The following is a 21515-nucleotide window of genomic DNA, read 5'->3' as shown; positions in this document are numbered from 1 at the left end:
GGTCCACTGCCCTATGTCCAACGCAGCAACGGTGAGAGTGTCTGACGGAGTAATAACACAAACCAGCAAGTGACTGACGTAATAATTGCGCGACACAATAAACAGAGCAAAACTTTAGAGCATGATTCGACAGAATGGCGGCATGTTTACGTCCAACCGTTCGTGGTACTACTAGCTTGCTAGGCTACATAACGTTTTTTTGCCTGCTTGCGAGCCGTATCGTATTCAAAGTACGGGAACATACCTCAAGCAAGCCTAAACGAACGTCCTCTCCTGTCCTGAGCATCAACACACGTTTTTACCCATTTTGTCCTTGTAATACAAAGTCGCCGCGCTCCACTCTTGTTGTCGTCGCCACGGTAACGAGTGTATCCGGTCGCATTTGAGTTGACAAGATAAAGCCCAATGATCGTAAAAAACAGGATGCGGTGGAATCGGAATACAAGATTTTATTGCAGTAGACTGACATAGTGTAATCGTGAAAGAGCAAATTTGTCTTGTAGTCTGATCCAGGCATTACGTGTTGTCTGTTCCACACCGCTGACTTATTAAAAAAACATCTTTATTGGCTGTCAGATATTTCCAATACTACGTCAAAAGACGCGCGACAAGGCTAAAAATAAACTAGCTTTTGGATTCAAATATACTGTGCACGATGGCGAAGCGGAGTAAATGTCTTTTGCGGAGCTGATCAATGACATCACTGATCGGATCAGCGAATTTTGACAAAGCCGATCAGCATAAAATGCTAAATATTATCTTATATCGATCAGCCCGATAAAATCGGTGTAAAAATCTAGTTTTAATTTGCTTCTATGCCGGTTTGTCGAAATACAACTTAACGTGAAACCAGTCCGCGGCGCAAAATAAGATTAGGGGCCACTGTACTGTGTAAAAAAATATATGTATCGCCATCGATTAATTGACTTCGACTCGACTTTCACCACAATAGTCTTTAGTCGTTCAACCCCTAGTGTGTGGGGATTCTGGCTTGCTATCATTTATCTTTGCCACTTTTTTACATACAAGCGGCTTTGTTGAAGCTGCATTAGAATTAATCAAGTAATTTTTTTTTAAAATAAAGAAATAAATAATTACAAAAAAGCAACAATATGCCAAATGCTGTCAAGTGGGTAAGGCATCAAAAGAGGCTTTTTCCATCTGCACCACTATTAATCCAATGAACTGTGCCCGTAACCTGCGACTAGAGCAGATTACTAAACTAAATTCATTGGGGTGGGGGATAAAGAAAAAGCAAAAACCCATGTCTCGAATTGAATTGTCTAATGCGAGCTCAACTGAGGAATAACTTGTAAAACAACCCCAAAAAAAAGTTAATTAATTCACCCTTTGATCCTCCTTAACTTAATGCTTGGAGTACAAGACAAATTTGGTCTCGCACGATGGCACTATGTCAGACTACTGCCATAAAATCTTGCTGTGTCGTGGTCAGACTTCGGCAAGACTATAAGACATTACAGTACATTATGATATCACTGTATCCTGTGTTTGATGATCATTGAGAGAATCTTGTCAAATCAAGCACTGTTTTGAGGTAAGGGGGACCGGAAAACATGTCAACACTACCGTATACAGTCGTTACCATGAAAAAAAAAAAAAGAGAAAAAAAAACGTGTGGTGTTGTCCCTGGGTGCTCCGGAGAGGATGTTTTGGGCTGTGCATTCTTCATGGAGCCCTGTCTTGAGGTAATGTTCAAGTACTTTTTATACCACTAACAAGCAGGCAACATAACATCATGTAGCTAGCCAGTGCTAGCACTAACGTTTGTTCGTAAACATTATGCCGGCATTCTGTCTAGTCATGCTCTAAAGTTTCAATAAACATTGGTTTGTGCGTGCTGTTGACAATGGCGATCAAGGGGGGGCAATGAGCCGTTTCAAGACGCAATCCCATTGGTTGACGTCTGGTGACAAGTCGAAGGGTTCTCGTCCAATAACGGGGCTAAAATCCTGTAGTCTGATCAAGGCATAAGCGAGGTCAAGTGTGGTATAGTGCCGGTTCACCCAATTTGACCTCCAAGTGACTTTTGAGGGATTTCTTCACCCAAAAACGTTGGTCCAAATGCCAGATTTTCATAAAAAGGTGATGTGATGATACTTGAGCAAGTGAGCATGCTTCCATGAGAGAGGCTAACTTATCTTGACACACTTATTTATGTGAATGTCACAGATGCAGCTCATCCACAAGCCTGTGACAGAAGAGGTAGCAGCACGACATACACAGGGTGACAGTGGCGCTAACAGGTGCTTTGAGTTCCAATGGCAGATTATAATAAACGAGGCCATCTTTACAGATACGCTTCATTCCTGACTCTCGTTTGCAATCCTGTGACTCAAATATTCCACAGTCAAGTGGGAGACTTTCAGCTTTACTCTTAGTGAATACACCATTTTCCCCCTCTAACGTAGAGATGAAATGGTTTAGCGATAAACCATGATACAATTTTAGATTCTTAGTATTACAACTTCAAATTTTCATTAGCATTACTGCCATGCTTACCGTTACAGTGCTATTAAAATAGGCAGCCAAGATGACGTCGGTACTGTATTTTTTCACTCACAGAAGACTAGGGCTGAGTGGGGATTTTGATTATCGTTGGTACCTTATTTAGCGTCTCACTGCATATGTTATCGTGCTACTAAACACGATATTTTTCACCCACAAAGAAGAATGGGGCAGAAGTTAAGATTTTGATTATTGTTAATACTAGAGCTACAAACGAACGAATCAGTGGTGATTCAGATTCACTTGCGAATCCTAATGGAAAAAAAAAAAAAATCCCCAATCAGAATTTCCGCGTTACTGTCTCGGTACATGTGTTAGGGTGCCACTAAGGCCTACATATGTAAAGCCAAGACGATTTTCACATTTCTCACCCACAATGATGACGAGGGCAGAAGAGAGTATTTTATCATTACTACCATATTTAGCATCTCAGTGCATGTTGCTGCACAACGAAACTGTGACAGTCACATTTATTCATCCACAAAAAAGACTAGGGCAACAGCGCAAATGTTATTTATTGATACTACCGTATTTAGCATCTCTGATAGTAGTAATTTCTTCTGGTTTCCCATACCTAGTAGGCAAACCAAAGCCAACTGTAAGCATAACAACAAAGAAGACGTGTCTCAGAAAGTGACGACGTCAAATGCATCTTTATGCCGAGTAACGATCAAGACTGCTTGCTAGCTACCTGGCTATGAAGCCACATGCTTGTACAGATATTCATCCATCCATCCATATTCTATAGCACTTGTCATCAAACCAGTCGCAACATGCAAACTCCACACAGGAAGCCTGAGCAGAGATTTGAACATGGGACCTTAAGACTGTGAGGCACATAAACTAACCACGAGGACACACTGCTGACTCAATTTGCTGTCCATCCATTTTCTCTGGTGCTCGTCATCATTTGGGCTGGAACCTATACCAGCTGTATTTGGGATGAGATGCGGGATACACCTTGGACAGGTCACCAGCCATTTGAATTGCAGGGTACATATGAAAAACAATTCACACACACATTCACATCTATGGACAATTTAAAGTCCCCAATAAGCCTAACATGCATGTGATGTGGGAGGAAGCAGCAGTATCCAGAGAAAACCCACAAAGCACATGCCAATTCTCAGCCGAGATTTGAACAAGGGACCTCTGAAGCAAAATCTCCTACCCATTACTCCTCCATGCCAACCAATCTTAAATATATATATTCTGAATTAGAACATTTTATATTCAACTCTATCAATGTAATACAGTACAAGCCCACTTATGTTTGGCCAATGGTAGAGTGCGTGCTATGGACTCAGTCTCTGTTACCATGGCAACGCAAGAGTTCGGGCTTCCAATACTAACATGCATTAAAAAAAAAATTTATATGCCCATGCAATTTAACAACCAGGACTTGCTGAATACAATGTTTGGCTATTTTGTGATTAGCATAAAAACACTAACGAGCATCGTTTAGAAAGCAGAATAGCAGGAGCCCTCCATATTCAAAAAGGAGAAATGCCAAATAAAAAATTACTTACTGAGTGTCTTGATTGTGGAAACATCATGTCAGTCCCTTGTTGCTGTCTTTTCCCCCCCTAAAACCAAAAAGCCTTGTGTTGATGTTTTTCCTTTGTCCCACCCCCCAAAAAAGCTTTCAAGTGGAGCTGTCCAGCGTCTAGCTCACAGCTAGCTCGCGAGAGACCCCCCCAAAACACAGAAACACACACCTTAACCCTAGTAAAAATCTCAAATTTGACTTTGGTTTGGTCTTGACGTCGTGGTTGGAGCTAGCCAGCGAGCATCTAAGCTAAGCTAGCCGTAATTCTTCCCCCGCAAAAGCTGTCAGTCAAAAATTATTCATCGCTCGGGAGGGCATTTGGAATTACGCTTTACACTCACTCGGTGTCAGCTTAAAAAAAAAAAAAAAAAAACGCTATGAAAAAACAAAGCAAGTCGACTAAGTTTGCTCGGTGAAAAATGTAGGGAAAAAAGACAAAATGTCTGCTCGTTAGTTCATTCCCGTTTTTTACGTCCCAACTCGCGAGAGGAAAACAAGCCAAAAAACACACACACAAACACAGCAGCGATTCGTATACGTGTCGTTAAAACCAGCCGACAACTTTCTGGATTAAAGACAGAGGAAAAAAGCGTTTAAAAAGTCGTATTGTCTCTCCTTGTCGTGGATGTGAAGTCAAGTCTTGTGCGTCTGTCTTCTCTGAACGACGACAAGCCCGGATGCCTGCCTTTACGCCCGACATAGAAATACACTGGCTAGATAAGCCCGGAAGACAAGCGCACAGCTACACTAAGGACAGATCTATGTGATGAAGCTCTACAGCAGTCAGACGCTTTTGCACATGTATGAGCAGATAGCGTCACCATGTGGCTATTACATGTAATAATGTAATAAAAAAAATGTGAATATTACGAAATAAAATGAGGAATAAAAATCTCTCTCTTAGCTGACTATGGAACCCGTTTCCAAAAAAAAAAAAAAAACTAGGAAAAGTACGAAAACAAATCATCAATAATTAAAAACTAAACAAAAAAACTATCATTACCAGTCCTCATTTTTTACTGCATTTAATCATAGCTCACTGTTTATGTTTGTTAGGTAGGAGTTAGCTGACATTTTTCTAGCTAGGAAACGATTCAGGTGGCCAGACAATCACTGCCCTCTGTTTAGATTGGAATGATATAATTTAGTTGTTGTTTCATGTACATGTGATAATTAAAGGAGAGGGAGAGGGGGGGGGGGGCACCCCTAAAATGAATCCCAGCAGATCTAAACCTCTTATCCTCGTATTGCCTCTGGTCATGATAACGAGAAACTATCTCTAAATAAGAGATCAAGTCATATTACGTTTTTTTTTTTTTTACGTTCTTAATCACAAAAAGAGTCTCAAAGGGCTTCACAGGCCCACAGCTGACAAAGATCAATGACACCCCTTTATCTTGGGGAGAAAAGAAGGAACCTTGAGAAGCCCCCTCTTTAAGCAAGAGAGGAGGGGGGAGGACAGAGGAGAAGTGGGAGCAAAACAGGCCAGTGTGTAGTTTAACTACACACCAAAATTTAAAAATAAGTATTAAGATGAGATTTAAACATTTTTATGTAAGCAGCTCGAATATCTGCCGGTGGGGCACTCCAGAGTACTGGACTCGGAACAGAAAATGCTCTTGAACCTACGGACTCCTTTTGGGCTCTTGCAATCGCCTAAAGACCAGCATGTTGCGATCGTAGACTTCGGGACGGAACATATATGGTACCACTAAGTCAGCAAGATAAGAGGGTTCTAGGCCTTGTGCTAGTTTATGATTAACAAAACCATAAAAGTGCCTGTGTCCAACAGAGCCAATCGACAGTAGAAAGTTACAGGACATTAATTGTGAGACACTAAATAATCATTAAAACATAGATATTTTGCAATAGCAAGTAGTTTTTTTTTTTTTTTTTAAACCAGGGAGAGGGGGGTGGGTGCTTTTATCCAGACATATTGCTAAACAGTTAATTAAAATAAAAATCCTTTTTTTAAATTTACCTTCATTCAACTAAAATAGAAAAATGAAATTGAGAAAGATTTAAACAAAACTGTCAATCACGTCTCACAAGGTTAACTAATGTAAAATAAACACCTACAGTATGAGAGGTAAACTATATATAACTATTGTCTGGTGTAAGTATTAAAGCGTCAGATCAATGTAATTGAAGCATTTGTAAGGTGACTGAAAAAGAAGCACAGAAGGAATCATGTAGGCGAGTATAGGAATATTTTTTATTCCAATTGAAAACATTGAAAAGGAGAAGGCTATGAAAGTTGTTTTCATGTTAAAATGAGGTTCAGGCAACAGTGGTTGAAATGAAACATACAAAAAAAGAGAAATATGGCTAAAATACTGTAAATCAAAAAGTCCATAAGAAGCACAACCCTTTCCGTGAGGTCATGGCTGGCATGACGTCACCCTCCCCGCCCGACAAACGCATGCAGTTAAAAACAGCAGATCAATCATCTTAAATAAAGAATACGTTTGTTAATTAATCACATATTTAGTGTTTGTTTCTTTTCAAAAAGTGGACCATGAAAATTCACGGGCCCTGATTCCCCCTCCCCTTTCTCTCACAACATTGGCACTTAAGTATTAAATCAAGAGTCTGGCTTTACAAAGAAAGGGGATTGGCACACATTGTACAAAATTTACATTTGGCATACTGTACTTTAAAAAAAGAAAAGAAAAGAATACATTACTTTCAATTTGTACACCACTACACAAAGTTATTGAAAAACAGAAAAAAATCTTAAGTGGTCGTAAAATATACACGTGGAAAAGCTTGTCCGCCTTACAAAAACGATCGGAGCTGGATGTGACTGTTAATAATCAGAAGGCAGCGAAAGCAAAAGCCTTTTTGGGGCGGCAGGACAGTATCAAGTCCTTAAGTGCTCTGATCCATGGAGACGACACAGTCCGATGAAGAGGGGATGGGATGGTGGGGGGCAGAAGTCTCCTTCATTTCAAGAATTTGATGGCCATTTTAACACCTTCACATCTCAATTAATTTGATTTATTTTAATTTTTTTTTTTTTACAAAGGCATAATAAACATGCTTCAATGGGACAAAACAAAGTTGAATTGAAAATACTAGTAATGTACATTGCTTTATTTTTGCTTGGCACTGTCCCTGAAATCTCTCCAACTCCCCACTTTCAATTCACCTATGAGTTTGAGTGACTCGGCGGGTGCTGCTGTTTTGGTTAGTAACAGCTGGATTCGTTGAATGTGTGAGCAAAAGTGTCTATGAACTGGAATAACTACTAGGGGTGTAACAGTACGGTGTATTCCTATTTACAAGTACATTGTGTATGGTACAGAAGTGCACCCATACGGAACATATTAGCTAAGGGACAGGGAGTGTATAGTCTCCTCTGTAAACAAACACAGCGCAGCTCAGCCTCTGGCTAACAAGATGCTGTTGGCAGTGCGTCCAATTTGGAACAGCATCACAGGAGCATGAATATTGGCATGAAAAAGAAAACCTAACGCGGTACAAACAACTTTCCGCTTCTTTTAAACTGTCTCCCACAGGCTCTTGAGATGGAACCAAAGCAAGAACAAATGCCATGACAAATGTAATAAATCATTGCTACTGTGTCACTTTTTTGGCAGTGTATTTCCTAAAAAGACACTTTATTGTATTGTCCTAAGAACCTTTCAATGGAGAATTTAGTGCTAGCAATTAGCATTTATGTTGTTTCATTCTATTGATGTGGACATTTCCGACAAATAATATATTTAAGCTGTTGTTTAGATTCAGAAAACTTTATCCCTGTGGGGGAAATTATTTTATTGTTTACATTTTATTGGAGGCGGCATGGTGGCCGACTGGTTAGCACATCCACCTGACAGTTCTGAGGAGCCAGGATCAAATCGGGCCTCGGTTGTGTGGAGTTTGCATGTTCTCCTCGTGTCTGCATGGGTTTTTTTCCGGGTACTCCGGATCTCCAAAACATGCATGGTAGGTTAATTGGAGACTCTAAATTGTCCGTAGGTATGAATGTGAGTGCGAATGGTTGTTTATGTGTGCCCAGCGATTGGCTGGCGACCAGTTAGGGTGTACCCCGCCTCCTCCCCGCAGTTAGCCATCATACCTAGTGAAGTTAAGCAGTGTAGAAAATGGATGCATGGATGGAATGGACATTTTATTTATATTTAACATACTAAAGTATGTTATGGATTTTTTTGTTTCATATTAAATCTGTTTCAGTTATTAAAATGTTAATTTTAAATTTTTTTTTTTTTGCATTTTGTCCATTTATTGTAACAAAACATGATTTTTGGGCATACCATTACACCCCGAATAAATGACACTTTTCACAACTATTACTCTTTTCACATTTGAGCGAGGCATTTATTTGTCTAGGACAACAGCAAATACTGTATTTACCATATTCATTTGGGGGAGATTTTGACCTACTCTAGAATTATGATTCCCAATACCTTTGCACATTAGCATTCCGTGAAAGCTTATAACATGTACCCCAGGAAATGATCCAATTTTACTTGAACAGTCGAAAAATTATTTACTAGAAACAATGCATCGCCGAATATAGTGATATAGTATAGTGACAGGCAGAACAATTAAATGCTCTTCTATCATCACAATAAGTATTCCAGTTTATACATTTTGTGAAATTTTGCTTGGGTGGAATGTTGCGAAATTTACCTAATGTAAAATATGTATGCGCCTTGGCTTAATAAAGGTGGTGGAAACACTGCTATACAAAAAGACGGACACCTCGGCTTGCTTCTGACTTTAATATGAGGACGCCTACATTATTAAGACAAACTGGGACCTTCCAAATTGGGAGAAGCCTTTAGCAGCAACAACCATGACTGTGTGGAAATGTCAGAAAAGCGGACAAGTGAAGATTGGGAGGGAAAAGAGGAGATATGCTCCTTTTTGTCTTGTAAAAAGGCAAAATGTGAAGAAAACAAAAAGCCACCAGGGAATGTCACATATAGGCATCTGTGGTTTAGATGCCCCCCCCCTCCCCACATAGCACTGTTACCGACCAAAGTTGCTTGTAGTAGCCCTTGTGATGACAACTGACCTGAATTACATTGTGAAATGAAGCGCTATAGAGCAGGGCTTCCTCAACTGGATCAACTCAAGAGCCAAATTTGAAGGGTGCTTCCTCCCGACCCCCTCCCATTAAAATACGTCACTGCCATATACTGTACACGGAACCAGAGCAGGAACACACTACAAAGATTCAAAAGCCCTTTACCGATAAATGATGCGCCTGCTTGAGCAAAAAAATATTTGCTCTAGAGAAAGGGTATAACATCAAGAGAAACGCTATGGGATTGGTACCAACTGTCAACACATCCTGCGGTAAAATTACAAAAATTCAAGAATGCTCCAACAGTAAATATTAAATGACTAGATGTTTTTGATTTTCATTTTTTTGTGTCATTTTCAGATTTTAGCATAAAGCGTGAACCCGAAAAATGTAGACAATGCTGCCATTCCACCGTCAAGCATTTTCAAAAACAGACGGATAAACGTCGAAAGATAAAACACGTCTCCGTTAAAATAGCTTGTATATTTTACAGCAGTATAAAAGCCAGTCTCCTCGTTTGAGCTCGAGGAGATCCCGCTGATCTTCCAGAGGAAAAACACAACTAAATAAATGAACTACTTCAGAGTAGTTAATCAAATGTGCCAGTTGATCACAGAAAAACAAAACAAAAACTGAAGCAATGCAGTTCAATGAGAAGCAAACTGGCAGCACAACTACTATTACCGCTACGACTAGTACTACTACTAATGACTGTAATGAAATGGTGTACACAGGGATATAGCTTCCACCTTCAGAAGAAACAGAATGCCAATCACAAGTTAGAGTGGATTGTCACACCATAAACCATAAACCATTCGGCAGTACAGTGAACCCCCACTATTTGTGGAGGATAGAGACGAAACGAGTCAGTGACGTCTATCCAAAAAGGTTTGTAACTGCATATAGATGCCAAACGATGGCCTCAAAGTGCTGTTTTCCCAATTAAAATAGACTATAGCCATACTAAATGAAGCTCCTCCCCTCACCCGAGTTCTACGGCCCCAAGATGCCACCAACTATTAGATTTGTAGATTAGACATGGTTATGGTCTGAGGACAAAAAGAGGGAATAGGTGCCAGCGACAAGGTGAGTTTTTCAGCAACTAACGCAAATATAAGGGGGTTCACTGTACGTTTGGATCGCAGCCACTAAAGAAAAGGGGAACCTTTTCCCTGTCAGTTGTTACAAAGTCCTCAATGGGCCATTGTATAGTTAATCATTAAAGTACATATTGATACATTAATAAATAAAACGATTGATTTCATTACAGTTCCACTGAGGTTTTATGAGGATGAGGGGAAAAAGCTCAACTTGAAGTTTCTTGGTTTCTTCACCAACTGTTCAAACCGATTGCCATATTAGGGGTTGTCCATCTTAAAAAGTCACCCAAATTAGTTTTCGTCCTGGTGAAAATGCATATTTGGTAGGCATGTTTATCATGACAAGTCTTTAAAAACTAATAATAATCATAATCATAAACAACCTAATATCTAAACAGTTGGGTAGAGGTTGTGAGCCTCAAAAAATAGTAAGTTTGCTTTAAAGCGGCCATTTTAAGGTTATTTTGCACATTTCCAGGGGGTACTTCAACTAACTCCTCCGAGAGTTTATCCGATGACTCATATTTTAACCACGGACTAGACCAGTGATTCCCAACCACTGTGCCACTGGAAAATTATCCAATTGCACAAAAATGATTACAGTATTTATATTCTACAAATAATGTATCGTTCTGTTTATGCCAGCGACATATAGTGACAGGCAGAATAATTTAATGATTTACCACTAGATGGCAGAAGGTACAATTAACACGTGTATTTAGCATTTTGCCCTTATACAGCTGAATATTGTCTTTTGTGTTTCACTAAACGCCCATATATCACATCAAGTACTTTGTAATTGAGACAAGATCATTTCGGTACATACACTTTTGGTGACATTTTTGTTATGTAGTTTTCCGTGAGATTTGCTTTGCCGAGAGCGCGAGATGGATGGACGAGGCTAAATTGAATTTGAGTTTGTGTGCGGGTGGAGGACTTGGCATAAAAGGCAAAACACTAATAATTCAACTCCACAAGATCAGAATTTAACCAAACCTCCGAAACCCTCACACTTGAGTAATAGGAAAGAAACCCCTACTTACAGAAATGTATACAATCAATAATTCCACACGCCTTGAGGGCCAGAGAATTGCATGGCAGACCGGATCCCACTCCTGTACTAAAGGAATACTGGCAACAGATTTCTATTTACAAAATTTTTTTTAAATAAAATGGAAATGTGGTGTCAAATTGGCAATGCAAGAGTGGAGTGATTTGCAGTAAATGTAGTGGTAGTGCTGTCTTCTTAAAGGGGTGTTAAAGTGAACTCCGATTGCAATGACATGTTTGGTGTATGTGATCTCTTTCGACTTGAGTAACATAACAATAGGATACAACTTTTGATAATCATTTCCAGATTTCTATATTTTTACAAATCGTAATTTCAACAGAGGCCACCATTGTCTTTTGGTCGCAGTGCATTCTGGGTAGTGACGTCAAATGGGGATGTGCTCGACGGCCGGAGTTTTTAGCAGTGGCCACAGTAGCAGCCCCTGGCAGCAATGAACGCTGGTCAGCCATTTCAGGTCAAGTCAGAGTGTGATCAGGGAAATGAGGAGAGTGAGGAAGACAAGAAATGAGGATGAAGATGACGGGTGTGAAGAAACTCGAGTTGGTCATATTCACTGGTGTATTTGTAGCTACTGCGAAAGCGGGCTGATCAAGGTACGTGGCTGGCGTCGTTTTGCTCGGCTTTCGCTTGTCACGCGTGGCCGTTTAGGCTCCTCGTGAAGAAGAATAAAAAAAAAAGAATCTGGGCTGAAGTGACGAGAACACAGCCGCGGATCTTTCGGCAGCTCAACTCTTCCGACCGCATCCTCCCACCGTTTCCTCAACTTTCTCTCTTTGGGAAAGCTATGAATGCTTACCTCCCTTTTTTTGCATTCCGTCCTGATTGGAAATTGCATCCAAACGTGGCACAGCGTGGCATTTTTAACTCTTTTCGCTGACGATAAGTTGTTTGCATGTGACTAGCTTAGCTCCGCAGAGAGCAGCAACGTAACAATTTTACAACAGCCATTCTACGTCATCATTCCCAGAATGCTTTGCACACGCTAAAACATGGCAGCGACAGTGCATCAAATTATGGTCTGAAAAATCATTTTTTAAACTTCTAGGAGTAAATTATAAATATATACCACTGTATTTCAGAAGCAGGGGTCAGTAGTTGTAAAATGTATTTGTCATTTCAATCGGAGCTCACTTTAAAACACAAGGGGGACAGTGTGTATGGTAGGTTACAATCCTTTGAGTGTAGCCACCGTTACCCCAAAGTAGGTAAAAAGTAGATAAGTCGTCTATCTGTGTGTAAGCAAAACTATTTACATTCAACAGAGCATGTGGACTCTGAATTGGGAGAGTATTCTTTTAACACCAGAAGATATTATATTCCTTAAGGTGAGCACACTGCTGTCGTGTACAGCATGCATGGCGTACACAGGAGGGGAGAGAGCCCTTTAAACCGTAAAGTTTTCGACATGGGCCACCCTGCGACACACAAGCGCTGTTGATAATATAGTAGGTTCAACCACAAATTCCCCCATAAAGAGGCTCACGTGATGAGTGTATACTGTGATGAGCAACAAGAGCCTCGAAAAAAGAGATAGGAAGCGTGGCGCGAAGCTGATGACTGTGTTCCATGCAAATGTGTGTTTCTAGAAGTAAATAATACAATGTAAGTGTGTGTGTTTGTGTGTGTGGGTGTGTGGGGGGGGGGGGGGGGGGCTTGCTCTCGCCCTCTCTTTCTCTTCGTGTCACGTAGTGCTTCACACCAGGTTGTACTCTTTGAGGTTGAGCTGCAGGATGGTGTCTTTGACGGCGGCAAAGACGAAGCGGATGTTCTCCGTGTCGGTGGCGCACGTGAAGTGCGAGTAGATGATCTTGTCGCTGTCTGGGTTCAAGTCCACAAACATCTTCAGGATGAACTCGCGGCCTGCCAGCGGGTCACGCTGAGGGCCTGGCAAAAGAAAATAAATAAATAAACAAACACACACAAGCACGGCACATCGTGTAAACTCGTAGTCCTTTTTCTTCATTTTGTTACTTAATTTGCAAAACTTACTACCAAGGGCTGAGTGAAAAAATTCAATAAAATGTGGAAACACAGGTAATGTCACAATAGTAAAGTTGTAATCTCACAAGAACAAAGTGTAATGTAACAAGAACAAAGCTGTAATATTAAGAGAATATCACCGTAATATTACGAAGATGGAGCTTGTTTTGTTTTTTTAATAAAACAAAAGCCACGTTATTGAATAAAGTGATAATGGTGCGATAAAAACTTGGATTCTATAAGAATAAGTTTGTAATGTTCAAGAATTTAAATGTAGTATCGCAAGAAATAAGTTGTAATATTACAAAGACTAGGTTGTATTTTTTGTTGTTGTTGTTACGTTACAGAATAAAATAAAAAAGTCATATTAATAAGTTGATACATATTTTTTAGTGATGCACCCCAATGAAAATTCTTGGCCGGAAAACCCAAGGCCGGGAACCGAAAAACCGAAAGAAATTACCAAGCCAATTAGTAGTGAAATTGCATTTATTGCTATCGGAGCAGTCATTTTTTTTAAAAATAAAAAATAAAAATGTCAAGAACTTTATCGCCGGATAGTTATTGCAGTGCATTATGTAATAGGATAAAGGATTATTCTGCATACTGTTTAAGTACAAAACGTAAGCATTACTCTATTGTTGTAAACATTCTTAAATTATAGTTCCAATAGGTGTTATTTTAATGTATTTATTGCATCAACTTTCTAATGCTAGATGAGTTTTACATTTCCTGTATCCACAATTGCTGATTTAAAACAAATCTCCAGACACTTATTAGTTTGTCTGCTATTTTGCTCTTCACAGTAATATTATCATACTAATGTCATAAAGTGATAAATATAAACTTAATCCTAATATTACAAGAACAAAATCATGTTACCAGTCTTCTTGTTGTAAGAAAAAATATATAGTTTTGTTAATGTGACACTGTAAATGTAATGTTACAAGAATAAGGTTCAAGTTAAAAGAAAAGTTTTGAATATCGCAAGAAAAATAGTAATATGAGGAAAAAGTTTTTTTTTTGACAAAATAACAGAATAACGATGTACTGCGAGGAAAGAGTTGTAGTGTTATGTGAACAAAGTATTATTTTCAAAAATTTCTATGAATGTTATAAAAAAGAAGAAAATCATGTCACAAGATTTCAGTTGTAAAGTTATGACAATAACAATGTTCCGAGAATACAGTTTGATGTGAAGAGAACGAAGTTGTAAACAAAACTGAGGCCCTAATACTGTGAAGTATCATGACGAAGTCTTAAAAGTCATAATGTTACAAGAATGTTGTAATATTATTATAAAGTTACTTTTGTAACATATTGTGACTTTTACGAGGATAAAGTATTTTTCGGTCGAAATAAATTGTAATGTTAGGAGAATAAAGTCCTCAAATTCGGAAGACTAAAGTTGCAAAAATTAAGAAAATAGCGCAAGATAAGAGGGTAATGGCATCAATTATGAGAAAAAGTTTTAAGAGGCCGGCACTGGTTAGCACATCTGCCTCACAGTTCTGTGGACCGGGGTTCAAATCCCGGCCCCGCCTGTGTGGAGTTTGCATGTTCTCCCCGTGCCTGGGTGGGTTTTCCTCCCACAACCCAAAAACATGCGTGGTAGGTTGATTGAAGACTCTAAATTGCCCATAGGTGTGAATGTGAGTGCGGACGGTTGGTTGTTTCTATGTGCCCTGCGATTGGCTGGCGACCGGTTGGCGGGCGTACCCCGCGTCCCGCCCGAAGATAGCTGGCATAGGCTCCAGCAGCCCGCTACCCTAGTGAGGATAAGCAGTAAAGAAAATGGATGGATGGAAGTTTTAAGAGGAAAAAAAGTTGAAATTCTACAAGGAAAAAGTTTATGTGAAGATAAAGTCATGATTTTAATGAGTGAATGTCAAAGTTGCCATGTATTTTTGACTCTGAATATGACTTTACTCTCAATATTCCATGACTTAATTCTTGAAATATATATTTACATTTCACTGTAACCCAAATAAGACTTTTGTACTTTGCTATTCTAAAAGTAAACGTAATGGGGATGAGGCCAATTTGTTGTAGTTCACCCTTCTAGCCAGAGGGGGGCTCTTTAAGATCAAAAATGAATCTTTGCACGTGTCATCAGAAAACTATTCTTTTAGATTAAATTTGAAAAAAAAAATCTTTATTAATGCATACAGACGTCAAAATGGCAAATAACAGCTAACAATTAATATGAAGCAAGCAGTACCGTCAAACTCCGGGAAGTAGTCCACCAAGTGAGAGTACATGATCTTCTCCTCCAGCAGGTCTCTCTTGTTGAGGAAGAGGATGACAGAGGAGTTTTGAAACCAAGGATATGTGATGATGGTCCTGAACAGCGCTTTACTCTCCTCCATGCGGTTCTGATCATCCACAGAAGGTTAGGAGAGTGAGAGGACAACAAAAACATTTAACTGGAACCCAAAATTGCAACACATATTTTACAAATGTACACTTGCTTTACTCTGACCAAAACTAAAGTGGGAGGCACCGCATAACAATAAATAGCCCAAATTATAGAGTATTTGCAGTTCGTCTTCAAAGGCCCGCTTATCAGACTTCTCTAAAAGATTATCCTGAGTAATTATCCTGTGGTGTGGGGTGTGTTAAGAGGGATTCCAGGTTGACCATCGTAATTGTGAAACGTGTTCAATATTTACGATAGCAAATCCTTAGATGTGTGTTAAAGTGGAGGGGACACACGTTCATAATTCAAGGGGGTAGGAACCAACCCTGAATAGCAAAAATCTGCGAAAAATTGACACCCATTATAATTACATTGCTAATAGGTGAATCCCTGGGTGATGAACCGCAAATATGCGGGGGTCCACTGTATATATTTTTTTAATTAATTGGCCGATTAATCGGTTATTAGATTCTTACTCTTGTAAATATTGGATTCGGCATCGGTGTAAAAGAATCCATATCGGTCGGGCCACAATCGGAGCGCTGTGTTGTGTCATCTAAAGTACACCACACATTATAATTAGAAGCCAGAACACACCTGCCAAGGTGCTAAAAATCCTTGCGTGTATATCCCACTTTCAATTTGACCAAAATATTTGGGAAATGTATACATATACTTGTGGCTAAAGCTAATATCAACTGCAAAAAGACGTGCTGAAATCAGAGAGATTTAAAAACAACGTGTCCGGGCTTTAGAGTGTGCAAGGTCGAGGCTTTTATCTCGGTCCTGTCAACGCAGCCAGCTCATCTCTGCACAGTTTGATGACTAAACACTGTCCAGCCATTTAGAAGCACCTTAATGACACCATCAAAATTGTCTTGTGTCACTCACTGCCAATGTGCCATATATACATACATATATATATGTATATATAAAAAAAAAAAACTTTATCATGGAATTATGAAGTAAAAGGGCAACGGAAAATATGTGCACATAAGTGCTGTGTGTTGGTAAGAGAGGGCATGCACGGATTTGTGCCAATTCCTTTACTGCTTGTCACTACAAAGTGAAATATTATTCGTTCTGTGTCACTTGTGGACTTCCAAATGGTTCTAATTTCACAACATTTTATCCATGGCTCCAGGCTCAAACATCTTCGCTGTACAGGCAATGTTTAAGTCACATTTAAACATTCTTAACTATCATAGTAGTATGAAGAGAAGTTAATTACTGTATAAAAAAAACTAAAATAAAGTAAAACAACTCGACAGCTGCCTGGTAAAATGTATTTCATTAATTGTATTGCTCATATTGTACGTCTGGTACATATCTGTACAAGACACTTTCCTCTTTTATCCTAAGGTCAATTTTCAGCTCTATGTTTCTATGATCACTCTTCGCCATCATTGGCACCATTCAATGAGGGCATGAAAAAAAAAATCAAGGTTAAAGTTAAAAGAAAAAGACAAGGGGAAAAAAAGTCAGCATTTGACAGAAATTTGGAATATCAATGAAATAAAGTCACCGTAATATGACAAGAATAAAGTTGTAATGTGACGGGAATAAAACGGTAATATGACAAAGTTCTAAAAAAGAATCAAAATCAAAAGGGGGGAAAAAAGCCATAATGATACATGAATCAAGTCAGAATACAGTAGTAAACAAATATGTTGTAATGTTATATGAATAAAGTTGTGAGAATTAAGTCCTGACACTGTTTCCACATAAATTTATCTGTGACGGGCCGCCACAAATGAATTTTCGCCGCCACAGATTTTGGCTTTTGCTGCGCCGAGATTGCGCCGCTGTGCTACTTGTCGAAGTCTGCTAATCGATACCACCACTTCCCTTTTTGATACGATCCTGCAAATACAGTACCTCAAATGACTGAAGTATCAAGAGTATCGCTATGTACCTTTGAGAATCGATCTTCTGGTATCAGAGGCATCGACATTTCAGATTGTGTCAAACCCCACTCCACTCTTGCAGGCGTAATGGCCGTCTAGTCACAGCACACTTTTTGCACTCTTTTTGCCGTATTTGTGTGTGTTTTTGCTTGAAAACACCACCACATGTTGGGAAAAGCCTATGTACAGTCGTCAGGATCTGACTTTAGGATTATGTTGAAAAAGACTACTACCGGAAGCGAACCAAAAAATTGTACCGGCATTACCAGATAACTAGCAACCCTTTATTGCGGAGTGAGTGTTTTTCTCAATGTCTTTATGTCTCAAAATGTCTGTTGTCGTATTAGAGCGGCTCCAACTACCGAAGACAAATTCATTGTGTGTTTTTTGGACATATCTGGCAAATAAAGATGATTCTGATTCTGATCATTGCTGAACAGCCCCACGGCAACGAGACTGACTCTGACAATGACGAGAGGGAACCCGGCATGTTTGATGGCGAAATTGCCCAGCTGTTCATTTTGGATACAGATGAGGACTTTGATGAATTTGTGGATGAAGATTGATAAAAAAATAACGCGAGTACATTGTTAAATACTTCAATAAAGTACAACCGAACTCACTGTTTACATTAAATACTTCAATAAAGTACAAGCGAACTCAGTTTTGCTCCTGCTGCCTTTTTAAAAATATACGCTAGCATGCATGCTACCGTATGTTTTACCATGCCTGCGCCCAATAATACGGTGCGCCTTATGTATGTGTTAAATACAGAAATAGACCCCGTAACTAAGACTGCGCCTTTTAATACGGTGTGCCTTATGGCCGTAAAAATACGGTATTCTTTTGCATGAATGGCAACAGGAACCTGGTTAATTGTACTTTCTTGCTTTAGTGGAAGGGCGTTTAATTGTTCTGCCTTTCACTATGTCGCTGGCATAAAAAAAAAAAAAAAAAAACTCACAATATGTATTATTTTTTTAAACTAATTTTTGGACCAATTAAGTGAAACTGAATCATTTCTCGCAGCACAATGATCTCTCACAGTACACTGTTTTGGTTGGAAATCACTGCTTTAGGCGCTAACTAAGCACAAGTCTGACTGGATTTGCCATGGAAGTGATCAACTAGAACATTTTGCTGAAACTCAAAATCATACAACTTTTGGGGCATTGGACATTACACACACTTTTTTTTAAACTGTCCTGTTCAGCTGCATGGCACACACACACACATTCATAATGTCTATATGACAGCTCTCACCTCGTTGTCCGACTCCACCAGCACCTGGTCGTACTCGCTGAGTGCCACCAGAAACATGATAGAGGTGACATTCTCAAAACAGTGAATCCACTTCCTTCTCTCCGACCGCTGGCCGCCCACATCCACCATCCTGAACAGGACGCACCAAACAAACAGCAGATAACAACATTGAGAACGCATCCATATAGGTAACATATTTTAATAGTGACGACATACAGAGGCGCCTGCATTGATGAAACTATTTGGGGGGGGTAATCAATCTAGGGAAAGTTGATCTGACATGAAGTGAATCAATTGTATATTCTTCAACTGAAAATGTTGAGGAAAAGAGCCACCAGGAAAAGATGAGTCTATTCAAGACAGGAATGGACTTTTCATGCAGGAATTTAAAGGGTGCAAAGGCACGTACATCTTAAAGAGTTGCATCAAGTGGGAGACGACTATCACGTTAATGTCACATGACACAAGAACAAAAAAAAATTAATAAAAATACATCCATTCATACTGCTTTACGTCTGGGCTATGAAGTATAGGGGCAAAACAGACTACGGTACTTTTAAAGCTGCACCAAAGAGACCCCCCAAAAAAAAAAAAGGGCTAAATTTGACACACCAACACCACAGAGAAGAGTTAAGCCTGCCAAAAAATAAAAAGCTGGTTAAAGAGTTTTAAGCTATACCTCAACAATTGAGTACTATGTTCTCAGTCTTTGCACATTTTCATCACTTATTTTCAAACATTTATATAGAAACAAAGTAACAATAATTCTGCTTCAACTCAAGAAAATACTTCAATGGTGTCTGTCCATCTGTCTAAGCAAGTCAGTTTGAATGGTCATTTGTCTATATGTGCCCAAGTAGTGACTGGCAACCAGTCCAGGGTGTGTCCCACTTCTTGCCCAAAGTCTAAGTACTGGCTGTGTTCTATGTGCAACAACAATCTCCCCTGTATTCTTTAAGTGTAAGCTACGGGGTAGGGTGCCAAAACAGACTACCATAATTTCTCATGTCTAATGCACATTTCCCCCCCCCCCCCCCAAAAGAGTGTCAAAAATTAATGGTGCGCATTATACATGGGTATAGGGGAAAATTAATAAAACTTTCCCATTTTATAAATGGATGCCACCATCTTATGGAGGTTATGAAAAAGCGGTACACGTTCATTTCAATATGCCACCGCCACCTAGAGGTTATGAGAAAGGTGTACACTTTAATTCTAATATGCCAGTGCCACCTAGAGGTCCTGAAAAAGGTGTAGCCTACACTTTCATTCCAATATGCTCATAAGTTTACATACCCTGGCAGAATTTGTTAAGTATTATTATTTTTTTAAATAAATACTACTGATGACTGAACAACAACCATCATTAATTTCTTTATGGTTATGTTTAGTTTGATGATAATGCTTTTCTGAAATGCTTGACAGTTTAATTTGAATCTCATTAAAATAAAACAATGCGTTTCGCCTGGCCCTTCATGTTGTTTTTAAAGAATTGTACCCATCTTCAAAATTCTAAATAAGAGCAAGTAAATAAAAAGGAAGTGTTCCGTGTTCAAATAAAGTGCTTAGCTTCAGAATAATTACTTGAAAAAATGAACAAAATAAAGATAATACTTCATGTTTTGATTATATGGGTAGAAGCAAAATCATGCATTGTAAAAATGCATTATACATAGGTAGAAGGGTTTTCCAGAATTTTGAGGTCAACTTTGGGGGTGCGTATTATACATGGGTGCACATTATACACGTGAAATTACGGTATTTGTAAGGAAAGGGCTTCCATCTATCTAGCAATCCAAGCTATCCGCAGGTATCAGTCGATGTGAGAGTGAGAGAGGATGGTTGTTTATCTACACGTGCCCAGCGATTGGCTGACCAGTCCAGGGTGTGCCCGGTCTCTCGCCAAAAGTCTGCTGAGATAGACTCCAGCTCACTTGCTACTCTAATCAGCACACTCGCTATAGAAAATGGATGGATTCCTGTCATCATTTTTCACTGAACAGGTAAAAACCTTGATGACATCACAAATTGGAATAAGAACCCGCAAACACATACCCTCCTTTTCATCCTCTTGCAAGAATGAGTGACCCACTTACAAGATAGACTCTGCTCCTATGCAGGATGAGCCAAGAGAAATTACATCTTCAAAGCCAATTAAAAGAGCAAGTACGAGTGTTTATGAAAGGCTGCCTTGTTAGCGTTGGGGGTTGTCGTTGGAATATACAACATGTGTTTGTTTGTTACCATCTAGCATTGCGGTTGGCACGCTCCACATTAAGGCAACTAAACAATCATGCGCTTCAGTGAATACAGCCGGACACCTTAGCAGTTCCTCCCCAAAATAAGCGAAGCCATAGAGAGCATATAGTGAGTCACCGTCATCAGCAGCCGGACCGAGTGGAGCCTCTCAGATTTGCTGCAGCGGAACAGCCGGGAAGCTCTTGAGTACAACCACAGTGCAGTTATTTCCAGGCTCGCCAAGCGTAGGAGGAGGCTGACATGATGGCTTCCGATCGATCTGCACTCTACTGTAATCACTCTCGCTTGTTCACTATGTTCATTCCTTCCCCTTTTTTTGCAGGAGAAGGAATGGAAGCTGTTCTATGGCTTGGTGCCTAGGCTGTTTGTGGGCCAAATCTT

General features: G+C 39.5%; 2 protein-coding genes across 5 annotated transcripts in view; both read right to left on the bottom strand.

The window, feature by feature from the left end:
* Positions 1-4784, bottom strand: part of tle5 (TLE family member 5, transcriptional modulator) — a 45776-nt gene extending 40992 nt beyond the window's left edge. The window contains exon 1 of one of the 2 annotated variants that reach the window (XM_061779389.1): positions 4056-4784. In XM_061779389.1, coding sequence (XP_061635373.1) covers positions 4056-4082 — 27 coding nt within the window. In that variant the 5' untranslated portion in view covers positions 4083-4784. The remainder of the gene's footprint in view (positions 1-4055) is intronic. The other variant, XM_061779388.1, reaches the window with a different exon arrangement.
* Positions 4785-6268: 1484 nt separating this feature from the next.
* The window catches only part of LOC133480519 (guanine nucleotide-binding protein subunit alpha-11), a 43930-nt gene continuing 28683 nt past the window's right edge, over positions 6269-21515 (bottom strand). For all 3 annotated transcript variants that reach the window (XM_061778664.1, XM_061778666.1, XM_061778665.1), the window contains 3 exons: positions 18876-19005; positions 15508-15661; positions 6269-13190 (listed from right to left, as the gene is read on the bottom strand). In XM_061778664.1, coding sequence (XP_061634648.1) covers positions 13000-13190; positions 15508-15661; positions 18876-19005 — 475 coding nt within the window. In that variant the 3' untranslated portion in view covers positions 6269-12999. The remainder of the gene's footprint in view (positions 13191-15507; positions 15662-18875; positions 19006-21515) is intronic.

This window comes from Phyllopteryx taeniolatus, chromosome 7 (assembly GCF_024500385.1).
Source record: "Phyllopteryx taeniolatus isolate TA_2022b chromosome 7, UOR_Ptae_1.2, whole genome shotgun sequence".
In the NCBI taxonomy this organism is placed as follows: domain Eukaryota; kingdom Metazoa; phylum Chordata; class Actinopteri; order Syngnathiformes; family Syngnathidae; genus Phyllopteryx; species Phyllopteryx taeniolatus.
This window is presented reverse-complemented; position numbering and strand designations above follow the sequence as displayed.